We start from the raw sequence: 25,190 nt of genomic DNA on the forward strand, positions 1-25,190 counted from the left end.
ACTTGGCCAACAAATCTCATTATTCCATCTTTATTTTGTTAACTACTTTGTGAACATACTTCACTATACAATTCAGTTTGAAACTGAAACCAAACCAATATCCTCCCTTGACTAACTTTACAGAATGATTAACAGAAAATATGCACATATGCAATCAGTAAGAAAGGAGCATTTATGCTCTGGCAGACACTTTTTGATAGGAGCAAGAAACTGCAAGTAGTTAAACATAACCACTGATGACTGTCAAGTATACATTCCAAGTTTATAAATCTATATGACAAGAAGAGTAAGGAGTCTAGATGAATTTCAATTACTATACCTGAACCATGGCTTGTTGATGTAAGAGTCACGTGTTGAATTCAGCCGAGCAAGATCTTCCATTGCAAACTTCCTGGTATTCAGCTGGGTCTTGTATGCAACAGGAGCAAACAAAGTCCGGTTTGTAAATTTACTACGATCCCAATACATGCCCGATTCCCAGATCTGAAGAATACAAGCTGGATTAAAACCTATACGCAAATAATTTTATTGAAGTTCTATGACTGTTCACTCAACTGTGTACTTTTTAGACCTGGAACATCAATTTCTTAATTTTTAAAACACCAATATGATATTTTTATAATATTTTAAAATTTTGTGGAGTCAAGCAACATATAAAATATTTTGATATCTTGTAGAGAGAAGCCATAGAGCAGCTAAGACTGTTCAGTGTTTATGCACCCATGCCCTATTCAGCTTCAGTAAATATAAAATGAACAAGACTGTATGGGTAAAATCTTAAAAAATATTTGGTACTAAAATCAATGAAAGCTTACCCGACTGTTTCCAAGGATAAGAGAGAGCACTTCTCCCATCATCTGATCTTCAGTAAGAGGTTTGTCGACAATACGAACACCAGAGAAGATTTCTGAATGGTCTACCACCTGGAAAAAACACAATGTAATACATAACGCCAACAACATCTAAACTGTCACTGAACTTCTTCACCTTATATCAGATTTTATTCAATATTAATTAATAAACTCTCCCTCCTGTTCTCAGATCTTAAGACAAAGTATGACCTAAAGCATTATTTCCTAGCTGTAAATTACTATGAGTAGCATCACATCCAACCTCATCCTCTCATATCTCAAAGTTTATGACTGTATGCATAGCATCCTGCATCACCAACTAGTCTCAGATCTAAATTTTAAGCAAGGATGACATCCAACATCTTCCCCCTCCAGTTCCAAAACTTAATGGCTCAGTAAGTGCTACATCCAACATCACCCTCCTAGTCCTCAAATTTTATGGCTAATTACCCTTTCACTGTGTAGGAATAATCTCCTCAGTCATTAAAAATGCTCATCCATGACATGAACTAAAATCCTCAGTCATCATTTGTTCTAGTTAGACAGGTAATGTATTTCCCTCATCATTCTAAGGAGCTTTTGTCTACATTCTAGTGACAAATGGCAATGTTTGATTTATAACTTGAGATAATCTTTTCAGGATGAGGATTAGACCTTCAGTTACCTACAAAATGCCTTTGAAAGGATCAGGTTACTCTAACAGAAGTAGTGCAGAGGCTTTTATTTGGAAATAACAATGATAGTAGTGGACCTGAATTATAAGATAGCCCCAAATCTTCTCTGTGTATTGCGGACAAAATTTTGGTGCTCTGACCAGACAAAGGCACTTCTCTTTGTCTTCCGGACCTACCAAGTCCGTAAGACTTTTAATGATGAAAGAACGAGGCCACGGCTTGGACAGGGTCTTATTCTTCGCTAAAAATCCCAAGGTTAAGGTGCAAAACTGACTCTCTAATCCATTGAGTGGAGCTCACTCACACTCTTCGCTATGGATAAGGCTACCAAGAAAAAAAGTTTTCTTCGTTAATTCTCTCAAGGAAGCTGCATTCATCAGCTAAAATTGTGGTTCACACAGACATTTGAGGACTACATTCAGGTTCCAAGACAAGGTTTTAGGATAATTAAGTTTCTCCGTATCAAAAGATCTGATAAGATCCAACAGGTCTTTATTGGTTGACACATCTATAACTCTATGCTTAAAGACAAAGCCCAACATTTCTTTGTATCCCCAAATAGTCAAAGTAGACAGAATCCTGGATGTTCTCAGTATAAAAGGAAATCCAATTTCCGCTATAGATGTCTTAGAAAACGAGATGTTATGCTTCTTGCACCAGGATCGAAAGATTGTCCACTTTGCCAGGTAAACTTCACTTGAGGACTTCCTTCTGCATTAAGCAATAGCTCTTGCAGCTTGGCTTGAAAAGCCTTTCATTCGTAAGAGTCGTCAGACAGTCTGTATGTGGTCAGGGCCAGAGTGGACAGACCTTGATGGAACTGCCTGCAGTGGGGCTGTCTGAGTAGACTGGTCCTCTGTGGTAGCATTCTTGGAAAGTCTACCAAGAGCTCTAGTATATCTGGAATCCATTCCTGCGCTGGCCAGAATGGGGCAATGAGGGTCATGGAAATGTTCCGGTGAGACCTGAACTTGTTTATGACCTCTCTCACCATCTTGAACGGTGGAAAGGCATACAGGTCTTTCTTTGAACAATCTCTGAGCATCTGACCAAACTGGCAAGAAGTAAAGCAGGAGACTGTGGTTTTTTGATGATGTAAAAAGGTCTAGAATTGGTCTACCCATAGTTTCCACAAATCGAGGCAGACAATAGGTTCAACAACCACTCTGTGGGAAGAACCTGCTTCTTGTGGCTTAATCGTCCACTAGAATGCTGAATTTCCCCTGGATGAACATTGTGAGGATTCTGGTCTGGTTCCAATCTGCCTATAGCAGAAGGGCTCTTGCCACTTCACAGAGAAATAATGTGTTCCTCCCTGTTTCTTGATGTAAGAGAGAGCTGTTCTGTTGTCCGAATGGACGGTTACTACTTTGTTACGAACCAGGTCCGCAAACTCCATCAACCCCCAGTGGATTGAAGTCATTCTTTCAAATTGATGCGCCACTCTCTGTCGAGCATCCCATGTCCCCTGGACTTTGACGACTCCCGGGAGAGCTCCCCAACCTAGATCGGACACATCTGAATAGAATACCAGGTCGGGACTCAGAGGGAGAAGACTTTCCTTCTAAAAGTCTGTCTTCTGATTTCCACCAAGACAGGTCCTCCTTTATCTCAGATGTCACCTGGAACACAAAAGTGTCTGGAAATTTTCCCGTTCCAGTTTACCTTGAGCTAGAGATTCCTCATGTGCAATCTCCCCAATGACATGAACTGTTCTATCAAGGATAAGGTGCCCAGTAGGCTCATCCACTCCTTCACTGAGCACTCCTGAAGAGCTAGACAATGGTCCACTTCTGAAGGTAAGACTCCAATCTTTGTGGGGATGGAAAAGTCCGAAAAGCTGTCCCCATTAGACTAATTCCTGACAAGGCTAACTGTGACTTAAAGTTTATCAGAAGACCCAGTTCCTGTGCCAACGAGTTTTTTGCAGGTCCTCCATGCACTTCTGTGTCTGCAACTGAAGCAGGCAATCATCCAGGTAAAGAGCAATTTTATCTTGACTGGAAGCAGCCATTTTGCAATGGGGGCTAAGACGTGAGTAAACACTTGCGGAGCTGTCAAAAGCCTGAAGCACAGAGCTATGAATTGATATACTCAGTTTCTGAATATGAACCAAAGAAACTTCTTTGAGTCTCGGTGAATTGGGATACGGAAGTATGCATCTTCCACATCGATGGGTACCATCCAATCCCCCTGATTAATGGATAACAAAACTGTCTGATAGCATTTGGTTGCTGAACAACCACAACCTGATCCAGTGGTGCTGATGGGCGCTTGTGGGAGCTCAGGCACCAATTGGTGTTTGGGTGCTCGTGTATGCCCGTGAACCAATGGATGCTCAGGCTCCAATGGGTGCTCTTGTACTAAATGGAGCTCCTATACTGGAGGTAGATCTTGTGCCAATGACAGCTCTTGAAGGGGAAGTAACTCCTGTGCCGATGGGCTCTCTTGAATTACTGAAGGTACAGAAGGCAGGACAGAGTTCCCCTCTGCTCGAGAAGAACGGACAGGCACCGATATACGGTCAGGTGCCACATGCTTCTTAGAACTAGACTTAAATACAGAGGAACGATCTGGAGAAGGGAGCACAGGAGGATAAAGATCCAGCACTAACGGACGCTCAAAACTTTTCATGTATGCAGCCTCATCAGATTGACGAGCAGAGGACGACTTCTTTAACAAGGAATGAATCTTGGAGGATGGTATCCTTTCATTGCATTATCCCACTAACCTGTCGTCATCATGTGAAAAGAGTTCTGGACTGTCCCAGGAGTTGCAAGAGGGATGTTGGTCCTCTTGTAAAAAAACTGGCCTTCTGAAGAGGGACAGGAGAAGGCAACACATTATGAGTCCTCTTTCTCATTGGACAAGACTCGTCAACAAAGCGCCACTGGCGTCTGGGGGACGACTGCTCAGAGCTCTACCCACTAGAGGAAACACGAGACACTTCCTTAGAGACGTCTTTCCCATGGTGGTCTGTTGTGACCTGGGATTCAATAACAGGGTCGCCTTAGGGGGCAACTGCTCGTGGGCAGACCCCACTGACCTCCCTTGGGCTACCAGAATGTCTCCTCCCAGGTGCTGGGGAGTTTGACAGAGACCTTTGCCTAGGAGAATCAGCATTACAACACTAGTACTGGCACTCACTTCACCACCTGCCTTATCCATTACTGTCTAGACAGATGCTCCTAACTTCTCCATCACCTGTAACATAATTGAAACTTTTTGGTCTACCCGCGCTTCGAGGCTGGCAACAGCATCGGGTTTGAGTGCAAAAGGGCCAGGGTTAGGATTAGGTTGAATAGATGAGGGGGAAAGTTGAACAGAAGGAGAATTAGAGACATTTTCTGCAGGAATATCCTGACTAGCAAAGTGCCTCTTACTGTTACTCCTAAATGCTGCTTTCCTCTTTTTATCCCTCTCTAACTTATTTAAGTGACTGGTTAAAGTTTTCCAAGCTTTATCCTCCCACTAAACACATTCCCCACAAGTCAATTTGGGGGGCAAGTTTGACCCCTACAGTGGTGCAAACTGAATGTGGATCATAACACACTTTAAGTCTTGTATTACAGCCTTTGCTGCAATGCCTAGTACCTTGAGAACTTGTTTTGGACATGATGAAATACAATGAACTTAAAACTAAGAAAAAGTATAATACAAAGGCAAAATTGACTATTTCGACAACTAATTCCTGTTTATAGCTACATATGGCCAAAATGGCTACCAAATTATAGGAGTACTACAGCACCAAAACTTCCACAGTCATAATCCAGAAGTAAACAAATCCAAAAAATTCTGCTGCTGCTCAACACTTAAGATTACCAGCCAGCAGTACAACTGATTACCAGTGCTGAGTTCGTTCTTCTCTCGGAGCCTAGCCAAAACATTATAGTGTAACCGCTAATTTCAAATTTTTAGCTGCCGAAGTATAGAAACTATAGCTATGTAACTACTTGCTAAGTTGCATACATAAAATGAGTTAATTACAATTAACAGGGCACTGATCTCGACCCTAATGGCAACAAAAGATTTGCAGCGAAGGGGTTAAGTATAACATCCAACATCACCCTCCTGGTGTTCAAACATTATGACAAAGTATGCATGACATCCATTCCTTTGATCTGAAGTAAATATAACAATGTCGGAAATTGTATTTTTCCTAACTATACAAACCTGAGGTCCTTTAACAATAGGAAGGTACTTAGCGGCAGCTGAACCGGTCGTAAGCTTCGAACAAAGGGGTTCGGTAGTTAACTACTTGTCCGGCAGTTGGCGGTCAGCTCGACTGTGAGGAGAGGAGTCACTTTGCTTTAGGCCCAGGAAACGCAGAGTGAGGGGTGGCATGAGGTGGGACTATATGTAAAGGACCTCAGGTTTGTATAGTTAGGAAAAATACAATTTCCGACAAATTGTTATTTGTTCCGATACATATACAAACCCTCGGTCCTTTAACCCTTATACGCCGACTGGACGTATTTTACGTCGACATTTTTTGTCTCTCGGGTGCCGACTGGACGTATTTTACGTCGACATACAAAAGTTTTTTAAAAAATTCGCGGAAAAATACTTTTAGGCCTACCAGCCGAAAACTCTTGAATCACGCGCCTTGGGGGATGCTGGGAGTTCACGGATCAAGGTGTTGTTTTGTTTACAATCGTTACGCAGGCGCGCAAGCGCGAATTTCTTTCTTGCCGCACTAAAAAGTATCTGTGACACATCTCTGAAATTATTTCGTCACTTTGACATAATTTTTTTACCATTTTAAATTAGCCGTTACATGGACTATTATATATGAAAATGTGCACATTTTTATATAGAATACAACAAAAAATACTAATGATTGTAGCTTTTATCAGTTTTGAGATATTTTCATATAAATAACAATAAGTGCCAAAATTTCAACCTTCGGTCAACTTTGACTCTACCGAAATGGTCGAAAAACGCAAATGTAAGCTAAAACTCTTATATTTTAGTAATATTCAATCATTTAAATTAATTTTGCAACTAATTGGAAGTCACTAGCACAATATTTCGATTTATGGTGAATTTATGAAATGACAATTTGTCCAAAATTGCATTTTTCCTAACTATACAAACCTGAGGTCCTTTTACACATAGTCCCACCTCATGCCACCCCTCACTCTGCAGTTTTTGCTTGGGCCAAAAGCAAAAGTGATTTGTTTACCTCCCAGTCGCTCGCGCGCGCCTGTCGGACAAGCAGTTAACTACCGAACCCCTTGTTCGAAAGCTTACGACCTATCCAGCTGCCGCTAGTACCTTCCTATTGTAAAAGGACCTCAGGTTTGTATAGTTAGGAAAAATGCAATTTTGGACAAATTGTCATTTGTTCCGACACGGCATACAAACCTTCGGTCCTTTTACAATAGGAAGACTCACTTCTTGGTGGGAGGAATCTGAGTCTTTTGTGAACAGACTGGTGTTCGCCCAACCTTGGAATGCCTCCCTGGTCGTAAGAGCGAGGGAGGGATCCAAGCCTCTGTCCGATTGATCGGGGTGTGCACCGCAGGATCAATGGTCAGACCTCTGGACCAAGTACTAAGAGAGAGGCAAGCGTATCTCTTCGTACCAGCAAACAAGAACAAGTTCCTATTTGCAAGAGGCAACATAAAGTTATGGTTTGTCTCTTGTTGGCATCCACTTCCCCCCCCTTGTAGGAGGAAGTGGTGGATATTCGCTCCCATCCCTAGTGAAAGGGATAGGATGGGGCTCTGTCGAGTAGCTCACCGGCATCTCGTCCTTATCCAGCAAGGTGATGACCGTATCCCTCTACCACAGGTAGAGGGGGCAAGGAGAGAAAAAGATAGGAAGAGAAGCCAGTCACTTTCTCATTCACTTATCTATTCTTACAGTCACACCAGGACTCGATGCTGTTCAGCCTGCTAGGGTCTGGGTTAGCTACACAACGTGTTGAGCAGCCACCACGGGTCCCAAGGAAAACGATCCAAGGACCTGTGGGCAATATCCAAAAGGTAGAAGGAGGTGCCAGTGGTCTGGTTGTACCAGACCCCTGCCTTCAGTACCTGCGCCACGGAGAAGTTCTTGTGTAACTCGAGGGAGTGTACTTCTAGGTCATCTTGGTGCTGACGAAGAGTCTTCAACACTCAGCCTGGGATGTCGAGTTTCTTCAGAAAGCGCGGTCGCGCTTTCACAGGACAAAGCAGCATCTCCTTCGCATCGAAGGCGGTGAAGTCCATTAGGGAGGGGATTGTGAAGGACTCTAACCGATCGTCAGGAACCAAGGGTTCTGAGTCTTCGCTACGAAGTCGGTACGAAATCGAGCGTCACGAATCCCCATCCCCTGGATGCTTGACTTCGCAGGAAAAGTCATGCAATTACCTCAGAGGAAAAGAAGGGAATGGTCGTATGACCTATCCCTCTTCTCGACTTCGGTGATGTCCTGTACCATACTGGTCTATTCGTCTGCAGCGAAGTGTCTCACATTCTCCTATCCCCATGCAGTGAAGTTCTTCTCGGTAGTGGAAGGACACCGACACTCAATGGTGGGTGTCGATGGTATGGGTACTGTGACAAGCCGTTAGGACGAAGAAAAGACTGTTATGGAACAACCGAACTAAGTCCACAGCGAAGTTCGTAACTGACTTGGGCGCTCTGACAGCTGCCGACTGACTGCGTTCAGTAGGAGGCAAGTTGTCCAAGCACCCGAGCAAGTCACGTGACCTTCGCCTTAAAAGGGTTATGCCAAGAGACTAAACAAATAATTTGTTCGTCACCGATGCCAGAGCGAGGTGATGATTCTCTTAAGGCATGTGCCCAACAGGCGAAAGTCAATTGCCTTCTAGAGACCGAGGTCCCTCATGGCAAGATATCTCATAGTATAGTTGATTCTCAGCTAAGGAGAAAAAACAACACTATGTGTCGTTGAAGACGAAGGTGTACAGAAAAAGCAACCTACGTCTTCACAGCTGAACCGAGAGAAGGATTCTCAAGATTCTGAAACGCTAACCGCTATTCATTGCTGTCCGGTGAGGATCGTAGTTGCAATAAAAGCGGAGCGCTTTTCAGTAATGAAGACAGGGAAATACTGCCTGAAGAACTGCTTCTCATGGGCTGAACATTTGGAAGTAGAGCTGTCAGGTCGGAGAGTAGGCGATGTCTTCTGACATATCTGTTAATTCGGGGCGAGCAATGAATAATTGCACACCTACGAATACGAGATATTTTGAAGACAAACTCAGATGTCTGCAAAAATCATTCGCATTATCGCGGTGCGATGCAGCGGAAGACTAGTACAGACTTCTGTTACCGTGCGGTAAACAGAAAGATGAGAGAGTCCAAGAGATATCTCTGTTGAAAATTCTCGCAATGTCGAAGGCGATGAAATCGAGCGTCACAGCAGTAGATGGTCCTTCATTATTGCGAGAATCCCCGTTAATCAGAGACCTAAGTCCATGATTGTTGGGCAGAGATACGGTTCGGTAGTCAATCAAACCAGGGGAGAGAGAGACGTAACCGACCGTGCATCTCAGAGACCTAGCTGATACTGAGCTGCTATCAGGCAGTTCAATACGCAGTAGCTCTCGGTGACTCGTCATCCTGAGTTGCCAGGTAATCCATTATTCCACGAAGGAATGCGTTCGGCTAGAACCATCGAGCATAAAGAATACGCTCGAGCAATTATATTTAAACGAAACGGATTTCGGTAAATACAAAAGCTAATTTGGTGTTGTCATGACAATACCAAGTATCTAAAATCGAAACTGATAACTGCTGGGAGGTTGCAGGCAACCCCGAGTTGCAGTTCAATTAAGATACAATTCGTCTCGGTCACAAACCGTAGAGTTAACTACGGTATGCGCCTACCCCCCGGACAATTCAACTGTTAAAAGAATCATGTCGCGAGGGTAATATACGTAGTATATTTGTAGGTTCTGTACCACGACCACCATCCTAAATTCTTTTCCTCTCGAGGAATGAGAATAAGGATTGGAGATCGACCGCCTTCGTTCTCTAGTCAAGAGAGTGAAGGAGAAGTCTTTCCCAAAGGAAAGCTTCAATGGTGAACAGAATACCGAAGACGATAGTTCAAGCCAAACTGGAAGTTCCGTCCGTTCTCCTCTATTCCAGGTTAATCGCCTACTGTGAGATACTCTTCTTTCAGCAGCAGTCTTCTTCCAAATGCTAGAAATTACAGGAATTCGAGCATAAGCGAGGTTCCCGATTATCGTGTAACAATTATCGGGGATTCTCGCTCACTTTGGACCGTGGTCTCGCCTAAGTGTTTGGAGATCGTAAGAAACTCGAACACTCTGAGTGCGCTAGAAATTCCGTAGAATTCTAAGCACTCTGCGAAACCCCCCACCGAATTCGTCAAACGATATCGGCTGGTGGTCCTCTCGATTCCCGTAGAAATCGAGAAAGGGGCAGGATCCCTCCTCAACGACCGGGGCTTACGTCAGGTAGGACCCGAAGGTCCCCCCGGTAGCGCAGCCCCTAACGTGGGATCTTACAGAGAAATCTCTGTAGGATCCCTCCCCTTTCCCTCGTAGCCGTAAGGAGAGAGGGAATGGGGGAGGAATTGGATACTGGCTCGCCTTCCCAGCGGAACTAGCAGTTGGAGAAGAAAAGGAGCAGTCATCGCCCAGAGCCTGGGAAAACGTATCGTCAGGAGAAAACGTTTTCCCGAGGAGGGTTACGAACTCATACTGTAGGTAGGGTCTGCCGCCACTGTGAACGTCGTCTGGGTGGGGCTGATCGACACCTGACAGGAGAGAGCCGATACCGTCCTCCCGACTCATTCCAGTCCTCGTCGAGGTCGAAACCTCTCAGGAGGACCCCGAAGGGGTATTCAAATACGGTGTCCGAAGACACGTAGAAACGCCTCTGTCGCAGTAGAGGAGGTGAAGTAGCTTGTTCGACCGGCCAGAACTGAGAGAGCCTTCTTGTTCGGAGACGAGAGACTACCTGGTTCAACACAGTCGGCAAGCTCCGATCGCGGCAGACCCACCGTCGATTTGGGTTCCCTCGGGCCCCAAAACGACTCGAGCCGAGACGTGGCTCTGCTGGTGGGAGCGGCGATCCTTCCCCGAGGTCGTTGTGCTGACGAATCAGCGCCATAACCTCGGCAAAGTTCCTCTGGATCTCGGAAGTCACAGCATCTTGCAGAGTAGGACCGTTAAGCCCTTCGAACAAGAGCATATTCCGAGAACCTTCCTCCTAAGAAGGGGGAACAGCGACAGCCCTCTCGGTCTTCTCCATCCACTTGCGCATACGTCCTGGCCGGTCCAAGAACCGTGCCTGGCACGTAGGGCGTCGTCGTGGTGGGATCATGAGGGGCGCACCCCTCACGATCACTCCTCAATACCTCGCTCCTCCCGGTGTAACCGAGGAGGTTGAAGGTACGGGCGGAGAGGCAGACCTGACGCTCCCTCCTCGCTCGCTGGCAGAACCAGCAGCTTGGAGGGCTGCAGGCGATCGTCAACCCGCGGTGGCGATCGAGCTGCAGGCCTGGTCGAACCGTCTCGCTGTGGAGAACAGCTGGACTGAGCACAGCGGCCCCGATCTCGAGTGTCAGAAGAGCTGGTGCTGGTTGCCGTATCCGATCGAGAGCGACGGTCAGGCGACCTGCAGGCTCCACTGTCACAGTGAGACCGGTGCTTGTCCTCACGGCACGTCACGTCGCTGGTTCCAGGCCGTGGCTGGCACCGGCGAACGGGGGGACCTCTTCCCAGCCTCAGCCCGTGGCCGGTCGTGGACGTACACGTCCCCGGGTAGCCAGCTGGTCGCCGCGAGAGCGAGAGCTGGTCTGGTGAGAGTCGCTGCTGTGACGCGGCTCGTCGTCCCAGTCTTTTCCAAGCCCAGGGAGCCGTGAACCTGACGCTGAGCGGTGGGCCCTCAGAGGTCTGGTTCCTGGCTGCACGGTCGCTGGTAGGCGACCGTACACTCGGTACCTCCCGCGAACGAGAGGCCGAGACGGGCCCCGCTCCCGAAGGAGCAGGAGGACCAGCGGAAGGAACCCTCCCGTCCCACCGAGGTGAGACGGGTCCCGAGAAGCTCCCGAGGGAGACTTCTTAGGAGGGAGGAGGGCAACCTTCTTCTTCCTCGGCTGTGAAGCCTTAGAAGTCGAAGGGGAAGAGGCGGCAGCCGACGACGACGAAGAAGATGAAGACGACGACGACGACGACGACACCTTCCTCCTCTTCTTCGTCAGCTTCCTCAGGACAGACGTAAGATCTGCTATCCAGGGCGGAGCCGGGGCTGCTGTAGCCGAAGCCACAGGGCCCGGACGCACCTGTACAGACAGACCAAAGTCTGGGGTAGTACCACCACGAACAGGGACGACGTCAGTAGGTCCATGGGTCACATCTCAGGAAACAGCAGGCCACAGCCAGCACAGCATCGGTAGGGACAGCCAGCGCAGCCACGGCAGGGACAGCCACAGCCAGCGCAGCAACGGCAGGGACAGCCAGCGCAGCAACTGGGCATGATGCATGGACAGTCAGCCCAGAATCGGCAGGTACGGCAGGCAGTACCGGAAAACACAGGAAGTGGAGCAGCAGCCAGCAACATCCTGGTACCGGCGGCAGGTCCAGGGAGCGAGCTCTAGGGCAGCGGAAGTGTGGTCGCGGGCAGCGCGGCAACCACGAGCGGCGCGGCGCACTCTCGGTACGGTCGAACGGCACTTCACAGCGGCTGTAGGCAAGACTGTTACCACGTGAGGTCGAGTACACCAGGTGAGGAGGGACGTCATCACCTGGAGCGTGGTCACCACTCCATGGTGACCGCAGTAGGCCCAGACATAGAACCGCAGCCCCTGGACACTAGCACGCCCTGCAAATGGAAGACACCCATAACCTCACCAAGGTCCCACCCTCGTGCAGTAGCAACTGCGGAAATAACCATAGTATGATTAGTGGGTGGGGGGGGAAGTCCCTTGCGCGGGGGGGTGAGTCCCCACACCGAAACGCGAGCGGAAGACCCGAATTACAATTGTACATCGGGCACCGAGCGCCCTCCCTTTCTGCGCTCGACGGGATCGGGGCGAAGGAGAAGACGCAGATAACCTCCCCCCCCCACCCCCCCCCCCCCCCCCCCCCCCCCCCCCCCCCCCCCCCCCCCCCGAAGGGAAGGGCCATCTGTGGGAGCTGAGCGGTGCGGGGGGGGGGGGGGGGGGGGGGTTTCTCGTTCCCCACTCCCGCACAGCACCCATGTACCCAACAATAATAATAAGAGCCCGAGAAGCAATCGTGCCCTCGGCCCGACGAATGCAAGGGCATAAGGATCAATTCTGACTGAGCAGAACTTGAACCAAATATATTGATGCAATCAAATAATAAAAGGAATAAAAAATGAAAAAGAATCTTGCATTACGATTCACTTCACAATGAATAAGGGCTCGGATCGAGCGCATTTGCGCCCACCTCGGTACCGAGCGCAAGGGTAAAAGTGATCCATTCCCGATTATGAACAGAAACCTTTTGATCCATATGAATTGATGCAATCAAAATATATATTGAAAATGAAAAAGAATACTGCGCTTGCGTTTCACTTCATACAAAAATAAAAAGGGGAAGGATCAATTCCCGTGGAAATAGCGGAAACATTGATCCGTAAAAATAATGCTAATCTCAATAAATATGAAAATGAAAAAAGACTGCACTTGCGATTTCACTTCATTCAAATAAAAAGGGGGAAAAGATCAATTTCCGGGTAAAAGAGCGGAAACACTGATCCAAAATGAGTATTGCTACAATCAAAATAAATTATATGAAAATGAAAAAGAATACTGTACTTGCGATTCCACTTCCATACAGAATAAGTTTTCGTGCCGAGCGCATTCGCTCGGCAACGAGCATACAGGTCAAAAAAATATAAATGAAAAGGGCACTTACTTACGATTTTCATCTACACATTTCCAACCAAAATCTAAGCTCGGAGCAAGCGCTCTCCCGCCCTCGGCACCGAGCTACACAATACGAGGATCATTTCTGGGGAAAAGGGTGAATTCCCGCACTTACGCCCTTCAGACCCGGCACTCGGGTAATCGAGGGAGGGCGTGGAGAAACCAAGATCCTTTAATTCACAATTGATTTCAATGGAAATAATATGAAATGATTGTACTTTACAATTCAGTTTCACTAGATAAATAGAAAAAGAAAAAACACACCATGCGAAAGCGACGACGATGAAGCGGGCAGAGAGCGATGATACACGTCTACACGCCAGCAGGCCGAAAGCAAAAGTGATTTGTTTACCTCCCAGTCGCGCGCGCGCGCCTGTCGGACAAGCAGTTAACTACCGAACCCCTTGTTCGAAAGCTTACGACCTATCCAGCTGCCGCTAGTACCTTCCTATTGTAAAAGGACCGAAGGTTTGTATGCCGTGTCGGAACAAAAAACTTTTTCCTTACGTCCGTGCGGTAACTCTTCCGAAAATAATCATACATGCAATTGTGGTAATGTTTGCACCATTTTAAATTAGCCGTTACATAAAGTTTTATATATGAAAAAGTGCGCAATTTCATGCACAATACAACTAAAAACAATCCATGGTTGTAGCCTTTATCAATTTTGAAATATTTTCATATAAAAAATGATGTGACAAATTTTCAACCTTCGGTCAATTTTGACTCTACCAAACTGGTCGAAAAACGCAATTGTAAGCTAAAACGCTTATATTCTAGTAATATTCAAGCATTTACCTTCATTTTGCAACAAATTGGAAGTCTCTAGCAAAATATTTTGATTTTATGGTGAATTTATGAAAAAATAACATTTTCTTTACGTCCGTGCGGTAACTCTTCCGAAAAAATCATACGTTCGATTTGTGGTAATGTTTGCACCATTTTAAATTAGCCGTTACATAACGTTTTATATGTGAAAATGTGCGCAATTTTATGTATAATACAACAAAAAATAGTTCAAGGTTGTAGCTTTTCTCATTTTCGAAATATTTGCATATAAATCACGATAAATAGAAAAAAAACCACGTTCGGTCAAATTTGACTCTTCCGAAAACATGGTCGCAAAAACAACGCAATTTAAAGATAAAACTCTTACAGTCTAGTAATATTCAGTCATTTATCTTCCATCGTGAAACAAATTCGCGAAGGTCTCTAGCACAATATTTAAATTTATGGTGAATTTTTACTTTTTTTTTTTTCTTTCCTTCCCTCCGCGCGCGGATTCTCCGCCACAAATCTCCGAAATGCGTAAGTCCCATTCTCGGAATATTGCTCCGTTTCATATTAGGCATTTCATAGAGTTTTTATATATGAAAATGTGCGCTTTTTCATGTAGAATAAACGAAAAAATATTTAAAGTTGTAGCTTTTCTTATTTCCGAAATAATTGCATATAAAAAAAATTATATATAAAAAAACAAAAAATTCGACAATTCCTGTCAACTTTAACTCGTCAGTATATGGTCAAAAACAAAAACTGCATTTGTAAGCTAATATTCTTACAGTATAGTAATATTCAATCATTTGTCTTCATTTTGAAAGAAATTGGAAGTCTCTAGGACAATATTTAGATTTATGGTGAATTTTTGAAAAAAATATGTGTTTACGTCTGCGCGTTACGAATCATGCATTATTTTGTGATAATATTTTCTCTGTGTTGCTTTTATCGTTTTACAATTTGTTATATACCAAAATGATCGCAATTTAGTGTACATTACAACGAAAAAAAAAAGTAACTTGTTACCTTCAACCGTTTTGCGCACAGCACGATTTGAATACAATTATATATGAATTTCGTTTTTGCGCTACATATATCGCATTATTTTATATATGATAATGATAATTTTTTTCATTTCTGATGGTTGGGCATACTCTAAACTTCAGGCAATGACAAAAAAAGGAGCCAAAATTGAACTCTTAATCTTCAAAACTAAGTGCGCTATGATTTTTTTGAAAAAAAATGATATTGTTTATGATACAATAAAGTTTCTAACTACTACTACCTGGCAGATATATACATAGCTAAGACTCCGTCGTCCCCGACAGAAATTCAAATTTCGCGCACATCGCTACAGGTAGGTCAGGTGATCTAAAACACGGGCCTGCCCCTGGCGGCAGGACTAGTAACCATCCCGTTTTCCTATCCATATTTTCTCTCTTCCACCTGTCTCCTGCGGGGAGGCTGGGTGGGTGCCTTTAATTGATATCATCTGCAGGTAAGTATGTATGAAACTTTTATGTATCATAACAATATCATTTTCATACAATCAACTTACCTGTCAGATAATATACATAGCTGATTGGCACCCTTCGGTGGATGGTAAGAGACAGCTACTATATGGAATAGACAGGTAAACAACATATGTTGTAGGTATAAACTAAAACCTTGGTTCTACCTGATAGGTGGTAGACTTCGTGGGTGTTCGCCCAGTAGTCTGCATCACCTCAAGAAACTTTAGCTAAGATATGTGATCTATGGCCAAGAGTTCTTGTGGGTCTGTCGATGGGGTCTTATCCACTACTCGGCAGAGCCTGAAGGACTTTGTCAATGGGTGCTGATCCACTTATATGACAATACCACCTTATGATGGAGCAACGGACAACCAATCCCGACCACCTGATCCTAACCATATTTTAGAACTAAGGATTGTTACGAGTATCCCCGAACTCGTCACAACAACCGTAACTCAAAAACCACTACGCACACATACATAATTTTTCAAAAAATTATACTCAACTAATTGGATATGACAAGAATTCTCTTACTGAACAACATAGACGGCCGCCCGTGCGAGCCTAATTCCCTCCATTGTTCGACAGAGACTCTCGACCATATCCAAAAAGAAGAACAGTATATACAATTAAGGATTGGTGTCGGCTCCCGTACCCAAAGAATCGTATCCTGCCGATACGATAGGACCTAGAGAAAAACACTTCTCATACGTCACAACGCACGTCTTTCAAGTAATGAGATGCAAATACTGAGTTGCATCTCCAATATGTCGTGTCTATTATGTTTTTAAGCGACATATTCTTATAAAACGAGAGAGACGTCGCAACCGCTCTTACTTCATGAGCTTTTACTCTCAGTAGTTGTAACTGTTCGTCAGGACAGACCTTATGAGCGTCCGTAATGACGTTTCTTACAAAGAACGCCAAAGCATTCTTGGACATCAGTCTCGTGGGGTCTTTTACCGCGCACCAAAGACCTTGTCTAGAGCCTCCCAACTGACGCTTTCTCTGAAGGTAGAACTTCAGTGCTCTAACAGGCATAGAGACCTCTCTGCTTCTCTGCCTACGAGACTCGACATTCTTTGACTTCGAATGACTTAGGCCAGGGATTCGTGGGATTCTCGTTTTTCGCTAAAAACAGGGTCTTAAACGAGCAAATAGCCGAGTCTCCCTTGAATCCTACTTTATCCTGCAGAGCTTGTAATTCACTAATTCTCTTTGCCGTAGCTAAAGATACTAGGAATAGACATTTTCTAGTTATGTCTCTAAACGATGCCAAGATGAGGAGGTTTCGAATCTATCCGATGACAGATATTTGAGGACTACTCCAGGTTCCCAGTTCGGATGGTACTGTTTCCTTAGACTTTGAAGTCTCAAAAGATCTTATGAGATCCGTGGAGATCTTTGTTATTTGCCAGATCTAATCCTCTGTTCCTGAATACAGCCGAGAGCATACTTCTGTATCCCTTTATTGTGGTACGGCTAGGTGAGATTTTACTCTCAGGAATAGCAAGAAATCAGCAATTTCCGCTATAGAGGTAGAGGAGGAGGACAACTTCTTGGCTCTACACCACCTTCTAAATACCTCCCACTTCGACTGGTATACTTTCGTAGTGGAGGTTCTGCGTGCTCTCGCGATCGCGCTTGCCACTTCGGCGAGAAAAAGCTCTCGCTCTGACAAGTCTTTCGATAGTCGAAAGGCAGTCAGAGCGAGAGTGGGGGGAGGTTTTGATGGTACCTCTTGAAGTGTGTTGTCTGAGAAAGATTCGTCCTTCTTGGTAGGGATCTTGGAAAGTCTACGATCCACTCTACCACCTCCGTGAAACCAATCCTGGGCCGGCCAAAAGGGGGCTATTAACGTCATCCTCGTCTCCTTTGACGCCAACAAACTTTTTCATTACTAACCCCAGGATTTTGAATGGGGGAAAAGCATAAACGTCTACTCGAGACCAATTTAGCAGGAAGGCGTCTACCATAAGTGCTCTTGGATCTTCCACGACCGAGCAAAACACTGGGAGCCTTTTTGAAATGAATGTTGCGAAGAGATCCACATGAGGAGTCCCCCACAGAGACCAGAGATCGAGACACACTCCCTCGTGTAGTGTCCATTGTCATGTATGAAGGACCTGGTTCCTCCTGCCTGAGCCTGTCCCCCTCACTCAATTCGTTTACTCCCTGTACGAAAACCTTGTCAGTAGGGAGATGTTCCTGTGAGACGTCCAAAGTAATAGGTCTCTCGTCAGCTCGTAAAGGAACGAGGAGTGCGTCCCTCCTGTTTCCGAATGTAGCAAGTGCGGTGGTGTTGTCCACATTTACTTGCACTACCTTGTTTAATACCAGAGGTTCTAGGCTCTTCAAAGCCAGATGTACGGCGAAGAGCTCTTTGCAGTTTTATGTGCCAAGTCACCTGTGCTGGTTCCCAGGTGCCTGACACCTCTTCTGAGCCTAATGTCGCTCCCAACCTCTCTCCGACGCGTCGGAGAACAACACTAGGTCTGGGTTCTGTGTTCTTAGAGAGATCCCTTTGTTCTCTTCCAGAGGGAGCAACCACCATTGTAGGTGTGACTTTATCTCCATTGGGAATGGGAAAAACGTCCGACAGTTGTCCGGTTTTCCAGCTCCAAGACCTCTTGAGGAAGAATTGAAGCGACGTACATGTATCTTCCTAGAGGGAAGAATTGTTGTAGCGAGGAAAGCGTCCCCAGAAGGCTCAACCATTCCCTCGCTGACGTTTGTTCCTTCTCTAAGAAGAGAGAGACTATTCGCAAACCTTTCGCGATTCTCTCTTGCGAAGGAAAAACTCGAAACCCCGAGAATCCATCCGAATCCCCAGATAGACTAGTCTTGTCTGGGGGTCAGCTGAGACTTCTCGAGGTTCACGAGCCAATCCCAACGCTTTGATCAAATCTAGAGTTAACATTAGGTCCTCCAAGCACTGTCTCTCTGATCTGGCCCTGATGAGCCAGTCGTCCAGATACAAGAGATATATTTACTCCTTTGAGGTGAAGAAACCTCGCCACATTCTTCATCAGGCTTGTGAAGACCTGAGGAGCTGTGGACAGGCCGAAACACAAGGCTCTGAACTGAAAGATCCTTCCCCCGTCATGAAACGGAGGTATACTTCTTCGATGAAGGGTGGATGGGAACATGAAAGTAGGCGTCTTGGAGATCTAGAGACACCATCCAATCTCCTTGTCGTAATGAACGCTAGGACTGAAGCAGAAGTCTCCATGGAGAACTTCTCCTTCTGAACAAATTTGTTCAGAGAGCTGACGTCCAGTACTGGTCTCCAGCCTCCCGAGGCTTTCGCCACTAGAAAAAGGCGTGTAAAACCCCGGGGAGGGTTTTGATCCAGTACTAGTTCTATCGCTCTCTTGTCCCACATTTGTTCCACCATCGATCGAAGAGTATCCCTCAGCACAGGGTCCTTGTACTTGGCTGATAGTTCCCTTGGTATCGACGTTAGGGGGGGGAGTGTTCAGGAAAGGGATACGATATCCCTTCCTTATGATACGCCAATGAAGACGTCTGCGTTTATCAGTGTCCAGGTCCTCCACGAATCATCCCAGGAGCCTGGCACCTACTGGTGCTTGGAGGAGAGTGTTTCATTTTCCCTTTTTAAAGGGACGAAAGGCAGACCTACCTCTCTTCTCCGGAGCCTTCCTTCTTGCGGGGAGGTCTGGAGGTCGGACCACCTCGAAAGGGCTGCATTGATGTACTAGGTCCTTTCTTGTCAGATGTCGAAACAGGTTTCTCTCCTTAGCTGACTGCGTCAGAAGATCCTGAGTCGCCTTCTCAGTTAAAGAGTGAGCAACGTCCTTCACCAACTGAGAAGGAACAAAAAGTCAAAGAGAGGCGAATACAGTAGAGCTGCCCTCTGAGCATGCGAGACTGCCTTTGTTAAGAAGGCGCCATACACGTCCTTTTCTTTAAAAGACCTGCTCCAAATAATGAAGAGATTTCAAAAGATCCATCCTGTACCGCTTTGTCAATGCAAGACAAAATGCATAACAGGGCTTCAGGTTCGATTCCTTCCGAATCATGGGCTTTCTTGGCCATCACCCCAGGGACCAATCTAAGAAGTTGAAGACTTCCATACATGAAAGAGTCCCTTGAGGAGATGATCCAGTTCCGAAATACCCACGTAATTCGTGCTGAATTGAGACTTTGTCGACGTGAAGCGTCAACTAAAGTCGAAAAATATCTGCCTCTGTTGTAGAAGGGAGAGCGATACCCATATTCTCTCCCGTCTTATACCATATGCCTCTTTTCCCAGCTAATCTTGCTGGAGGCATGCAAAAGACTGTCCTGACTAAGTCTTTCTTAGACTTCATCCATGAGTCTAAGGCGTTTAATGCCCTCTTCATCGAGATGGTGGGTTTCATTTTTAGAAAAGACGAAGGCTTCTTCGTCTTAGCACTGGAGAAGAGCGAGCGCGGAGAAGGAGGAGCAGCAGGAGTCAACTCGTCTCCATACTCCTCCAGAAGCAGGGTAGTCAAAACCTTATAGTTGGACAGACCCTCTCTTCCATGATATTCATCATCCGAGTTTTCCTCCAACTCGGGATCTATCTGAGACTCCATTCTCCTTTCTGAACTTTCCTCTTCTGGAGGAGACAAACTCCTAATAGGAGAGGGGCTAAGGGAATGATACTCCTTCCTCTTTCCCGCTCTAAAAGACTTGGAAGGCGTCACAACGCGTCCGGCTTCTCTTGAACTTTAGAAGACGCCTTGTATGACGCTTCCCGTTCTCTGAGCGTCCTGGCTGACGTCTCTTGCTGACGTCTTGATGACGCTTCGCGCCTGGAAGACGCTCCGCTCTCTAAAGGCGTCCTACTTGGCGTCACAATATTGGACGGAGCGTCACGTCTAAGATCCGCTTCCAATGACGCTTCACTTCTAAAAGACGTCTTACGTTTCTCTGGCTTTAACGAAACTCTCGTAAGCCCCCGTTCTAGCTCTCGAACTCGAAGCTTCGGTAAGACGTTTAGCATTTCACGTCTGTCTGACGCTTCTCTTTGAGCAGTGAGTAGAGACGAGACTTCTTAATTGGAAGCGTCACGTCCTTCCGACGGGGCGCTAAAACTCCCACAAGAGATGACAGTTGTTCCTGGACTGCCATAATTATCTTTCTTGACGCTTCTCCCACGTCTAGTGCATACGCCTTTTCGTCATCACTCGGGGAAGAAGACTGAAGGGGTACTTCCGCGCAAGCGTCAGGTGACGCTGAAACGCCACTTCGCTTTCTTAATAGCAGCGGAGCGTCATCTGAGAAGCGCTCTGGCTCGAATCTATGTCCGGCTTCATATGACGCTTCAGCGGTCTCGACAAGTTCGACTCCTTCCACCCTCGTTTAGGTGAGGGAAGGGAGAGGACGAGAAACACTCGCGAAAGACGCTTTTTCTATAGCGCCCTTGAGCCGCCTGCCATGAAGCAGAGCTAGCTGAAGGGACGTCTGACCGTTGGGGATTCCCCACGACCTCCTTAAGGCTTTCGACTTTCCTTCTCCTCTGGGCATGGGAGCTTGGAAGAGGTCTAGGCCTGGGAGCGTCGCAGGGACTATCAAACGCCCCCTCCACAACACTGGGAGAACTCACTTCACTGAAATGTTCACTATCACTAGCCTTACCTTTGGAGTCATCATCTTGGACTTCATGTCTCTAATAGTAGCTTTCAGATTGGCGATTTCCGATGCCGAATCCGAAAAAGCACTCTGAGAATGAGATATATAGGGAGAATCTACATCAGTAGGAATAGAATTATCCGTGAAAGGCTCAATATGCCTTGAACTCACACCTTTTCAGTCATCTAACTCTATCCCTCTCTAACTTCTTCAAATAAGAAGTCAAAGTCTTCCACTCTTCTGCATTCAATCCCTCGCATTCCTTACAAGTATTAATAGCAGAACACTGAACCCCCCTACATTTACGGCATACAGTGTGAGGATCAACCGAAGCCTTCGGTATCCTCACCCTGCAGCCTACATTCACACACATTCTCACACTCACATTAGAATCCGACATACTGAGAAAAATCCAAAAGAGTTATTCCAAAAACAGTCCACAGTAGCGAATGCCAAAACACGATCCAAATACGTCACCAAAAAGCCGAAAACGTTGATCAAATGTTGAAAAATGAATCTAAGTCAGGAGGTAATAACAACAATGTTGATACCACCGGCGACAGAGATATATAGAAAACGGGGATGGTTCCTAGTCCTGCCGCCCAGGGCAGGCCGGTAGATCACCTGACCTACCTGTAGCGAGTGGCGCGAAATTTGAATTTCTGTCGGGGACGACGAGTCTTAGCTATGTATATATCTGCCAGGTAAGTTGATTGTATGAAAATATTTTTTCCGCTCCCGCGCTCACTCTGAAACGTCTCCGGCACCCGGGAGACATTTTTTTTTTACCGCTTCGGCGTTTAAGGGTTAACAATAGGAAGACTCACTTCTTGGTGGGTGGAATCTGAGTCTTATGAACAGACTGGTGTTCGTCCTACCTTGGATTCCCTCCCTGGTCGTAAGAGCGGAGGGAGGGATCCTAGCCTCTGCCAAGCTGATTGGGGTGTGCACAGGATCAGTGGTCAGACTTCTGGACCAGATTTATAAGAGGGAGGCAAGCGTACCTCTTATAAATAGCAAAAGGCAAGAACTAGTTCCTACTTCAAGAGCCAAAATGAAGTCATGGGTTTGTCTCTTGTTGGCTTCCACTCCCCCCCCTTGTCGGGGAGTGGTGGATAAACACTCCTATCCTTACTGAAAGGGATAGAATGGAGCTCGGTTGTGTAGCTTACCTGCATCGGCCTCCTGTTCAGCGTAGTGACGACCGCGGCCCTCTGCCCACAGGTAGAGGAGAAGAACGAAGGAGGAAGACGCCAGTCACACTCTCTCTCACTCGTCCATTCATGCAGTCACACAAGGATGCGATGCTGGGTAGACTACACAACTTGTTGAGCAGCCACCACGGGTCCCAAGGAAAAAGTGTCCAAGGACCTGTGGGTGATATCCCAAAGGTAGAATGAAGTGAAGGTGGTCTGGTTGGCCCAAACCCCTGCCTTCAGAACCTGCGCCAGGGAGAAGTTTGCGGAACGCAAGGGTTGGACCAATACCTCTGACTTCGTGGGCTCTCAGACGGAGGGTACGGGTGTCGTCACTACCAGCTGTATCGTACGCCATCCTGATCACCTCACGCAGCCAGAAAGAAAGTGTTCTTGGAAACTTCTTTCTTGGTAACCCCGTTGCTAACAAAGAGGCGTCAACACTCAGACCTGAGGTGCCGAGTTCTCTTCAGATAGCGCCTTAGCGCCCTCACAGGACAAAGCAGCATCTCATCCGCATCATTATCGGTAAAATCCTTCAGGGAGGGGATCGTGAAGGACTCGAACCGGTTGTCAGGGACCGAAGGATTCTGAGTCTTCGCTACGAAGTTCGGGACGAAATCGAGCATCACGGATCCCCATCCCCTGGAATGCTTGACGTCGAAGGAAAGACCATGAAGTTTCCCTACTCTCTTCGCCGATGCTAGGGCCAGCAGGAAGAGTCTTGAGGGTCTGACGACTCTCGGAGTGGCTCGAAGGGTCTGCGAGTCAAACTCCTAAGGACGAGAGTCACATCCCACCACGGGGGCCTGAGTTCCCTGGGTGGGCAAGACCTCTCAAAACTCTTCATCAGGAGGGAGATCTCGAAAGAAGATATGTCCACACCTCGCAGTTTAAGGACTAGGGCCAGGGCGGCTCTGTATCCTTTAACTGCAGAGATGGAGAGGAGCTTCTCTCGGTGAAGTAAGACGAGGAAATCCGCTACCTGCTGAAGAGTGGCTCTGAGAGGAGAGAGACCCCGTCCACGACACCAACCACAGAAGATGGACCACTTCCCCTGGTAGACAGCTGCAGAGGACTGTCTGAGGTATCCAGCCATCTCTGTTGCTGCGCTGCGAGAAAAGCCTCTCGCTCGCAAGAGATGGTGGATAACAGCCAGCCGTGAAGACATAGGGACTCGATGGACCGGTAGTACCATTCTATGTGTGGCTGGCACAGGAGGTTGTGCCAGGGGGGAAATCTCTCTCGGCGCTTTGGCAAGCAGAGCCAGGAGATCCGGGTACCAAACGGCGGGTGCCACCAGGATCATCCGAAGGTTCTCGATGATCAGCGCCCTGCTGATCACTTTGCGAATCAGACAGAATGGGGGAAAGGCGTAGATGAAGAGGTTGTCCCACAGATGTTGGAGAGCCTCCTCTGCAGCTGCCCATGGGTCCGGCACAACCGAGTAGAAAACCTGGAGTTTTCTGTTGTGCTGGGTGGCGAACAGATCCACGACTGGACGCCCCCACAGGTTGAAGAGCCTTTCCGCCACGTCTGGATGAAGGGACCACTCGGTTCCTATCACCTGATCCCAACAGCTGAACTTGTCGGCTACCACATTCCTCTTGCCTGGAATGTAGCGGGCCGACAGCTCTACTGAGTGTGCCACGGCCCACTTGTGCACCTGCAACGTCAACTGGTGCAGTGGGAGGGACACTAGGCCTCCCTGCTTGTTGACGTATGCCACTACCATGGTGTTGTCGCTCATCAACACCACTAAGTGTCCCACCAGACGGTCCCGGAACTCGGAGAGCGAGGAACGCTGCCTTGAGCTCCAGGACGTTGATGTGAAGGTGCTTGTTGCGATGGTCCCACACGTTTGCAGTCAGCAACTCCTCCAGGTGTGCTCCCCATCCCTCGGTCGATGCATCTGAGAACAGCAACATCTCCTGGGGGAGGGGGGTGCAAAGAGGCACTCCTCTTACGAGGTTCCCGTCATCCAGCCACCAGGCTAGGTCCTGCCTCACCTCCTCCATGAGGGACACGGGGAAGAAGGGAGGGTCCCTTGCCTGTGACCAACACTCCTTTAGTCTCCACTGAAGAGACCACAGGTGAAGACGCTCGTAAGGACTAGCTTCTCGAGAGACGACAGGTGACCGATCACAACCTGCCACTACTGAGCTGGTTGCTCCTGTAGACAGGAAATGTCTTGCTGCCTCCCTGAACCTGCTGATCCGCAAATCTACGGGGAAGACTCGCCCTGCCACCATGTCGATCAGCATGCCCAGGTACTTCATCCTCTGCTTGGGCTCGAGGTCTGACTTCGCGTAATTCACTACGATCCCCAGATCGCGGCAGAATTCGAGGAGTCGATCTCTGTCCTGCAGCAACTGCAAGCGGGAGCTCGCCAGGACTAACCAATCGTCGAGATACCTCAGAAGACGTATCCCTACTGAGTGGGCCCAAGACGACACCAGCGTGAACACTCGCGTGAACACCTGTGGGGTGGTTGAGAGACCGAGACAAAGTGCCCTGAATTGGTACACCGTCCCATTGAGGATGAAGCGGAGGTACTTCCTGGAGGATTGATGGATGGGTATCTGGAAATACGCGTCCTTCAGATCCACCGAAAGCATGAAGTCGTTCTCCCTGATGGGAATCGAGCACTGAACGTGCTGTTTCCATCGTGAACC

General features: G+C 47.0%; 1 protein-coding gene across 1 annotated transcript in view; it reads right to left on the reverse strand.

The window, feature by feature from the left end:
* Positions 1-25,190, reverse strand: part of LOC135205415 (uncharacterized) — a 157,647-nt gene that overhangs the window by 43,739 nt on the left and 88,718 nt on the right. Inside the window, exons 9-10 of the mRNA XM_064235957.1 lie at positions 816-923; positions 320-483 (exon numbers count right to left, since the gene is read on the reverse strand). Of these exons, the coding sequence (XP_064092027.1) occupies positions 320-483; positions 816-923 (272 nt within the window). The remainder of the gene's footprint in view (positions 1-319; positions 484-815; positions 924-25,190) is intronic.

The sequence above is a fragment of the Macrobrachium nipponense genome, chromosome 24, assembly GCF_015104395.2.
Source record: "Macrobrachium nipponense isolate FS-2020 chromosome 24, ASM1510439v2, whole genome shotgun sequence".
NCBI lineage: Eukaryota > Metazoa > Arthropoda > Malacostraca > Decapoda > Palaemonidae > Macrobrachium > Macrobrachium nipponense.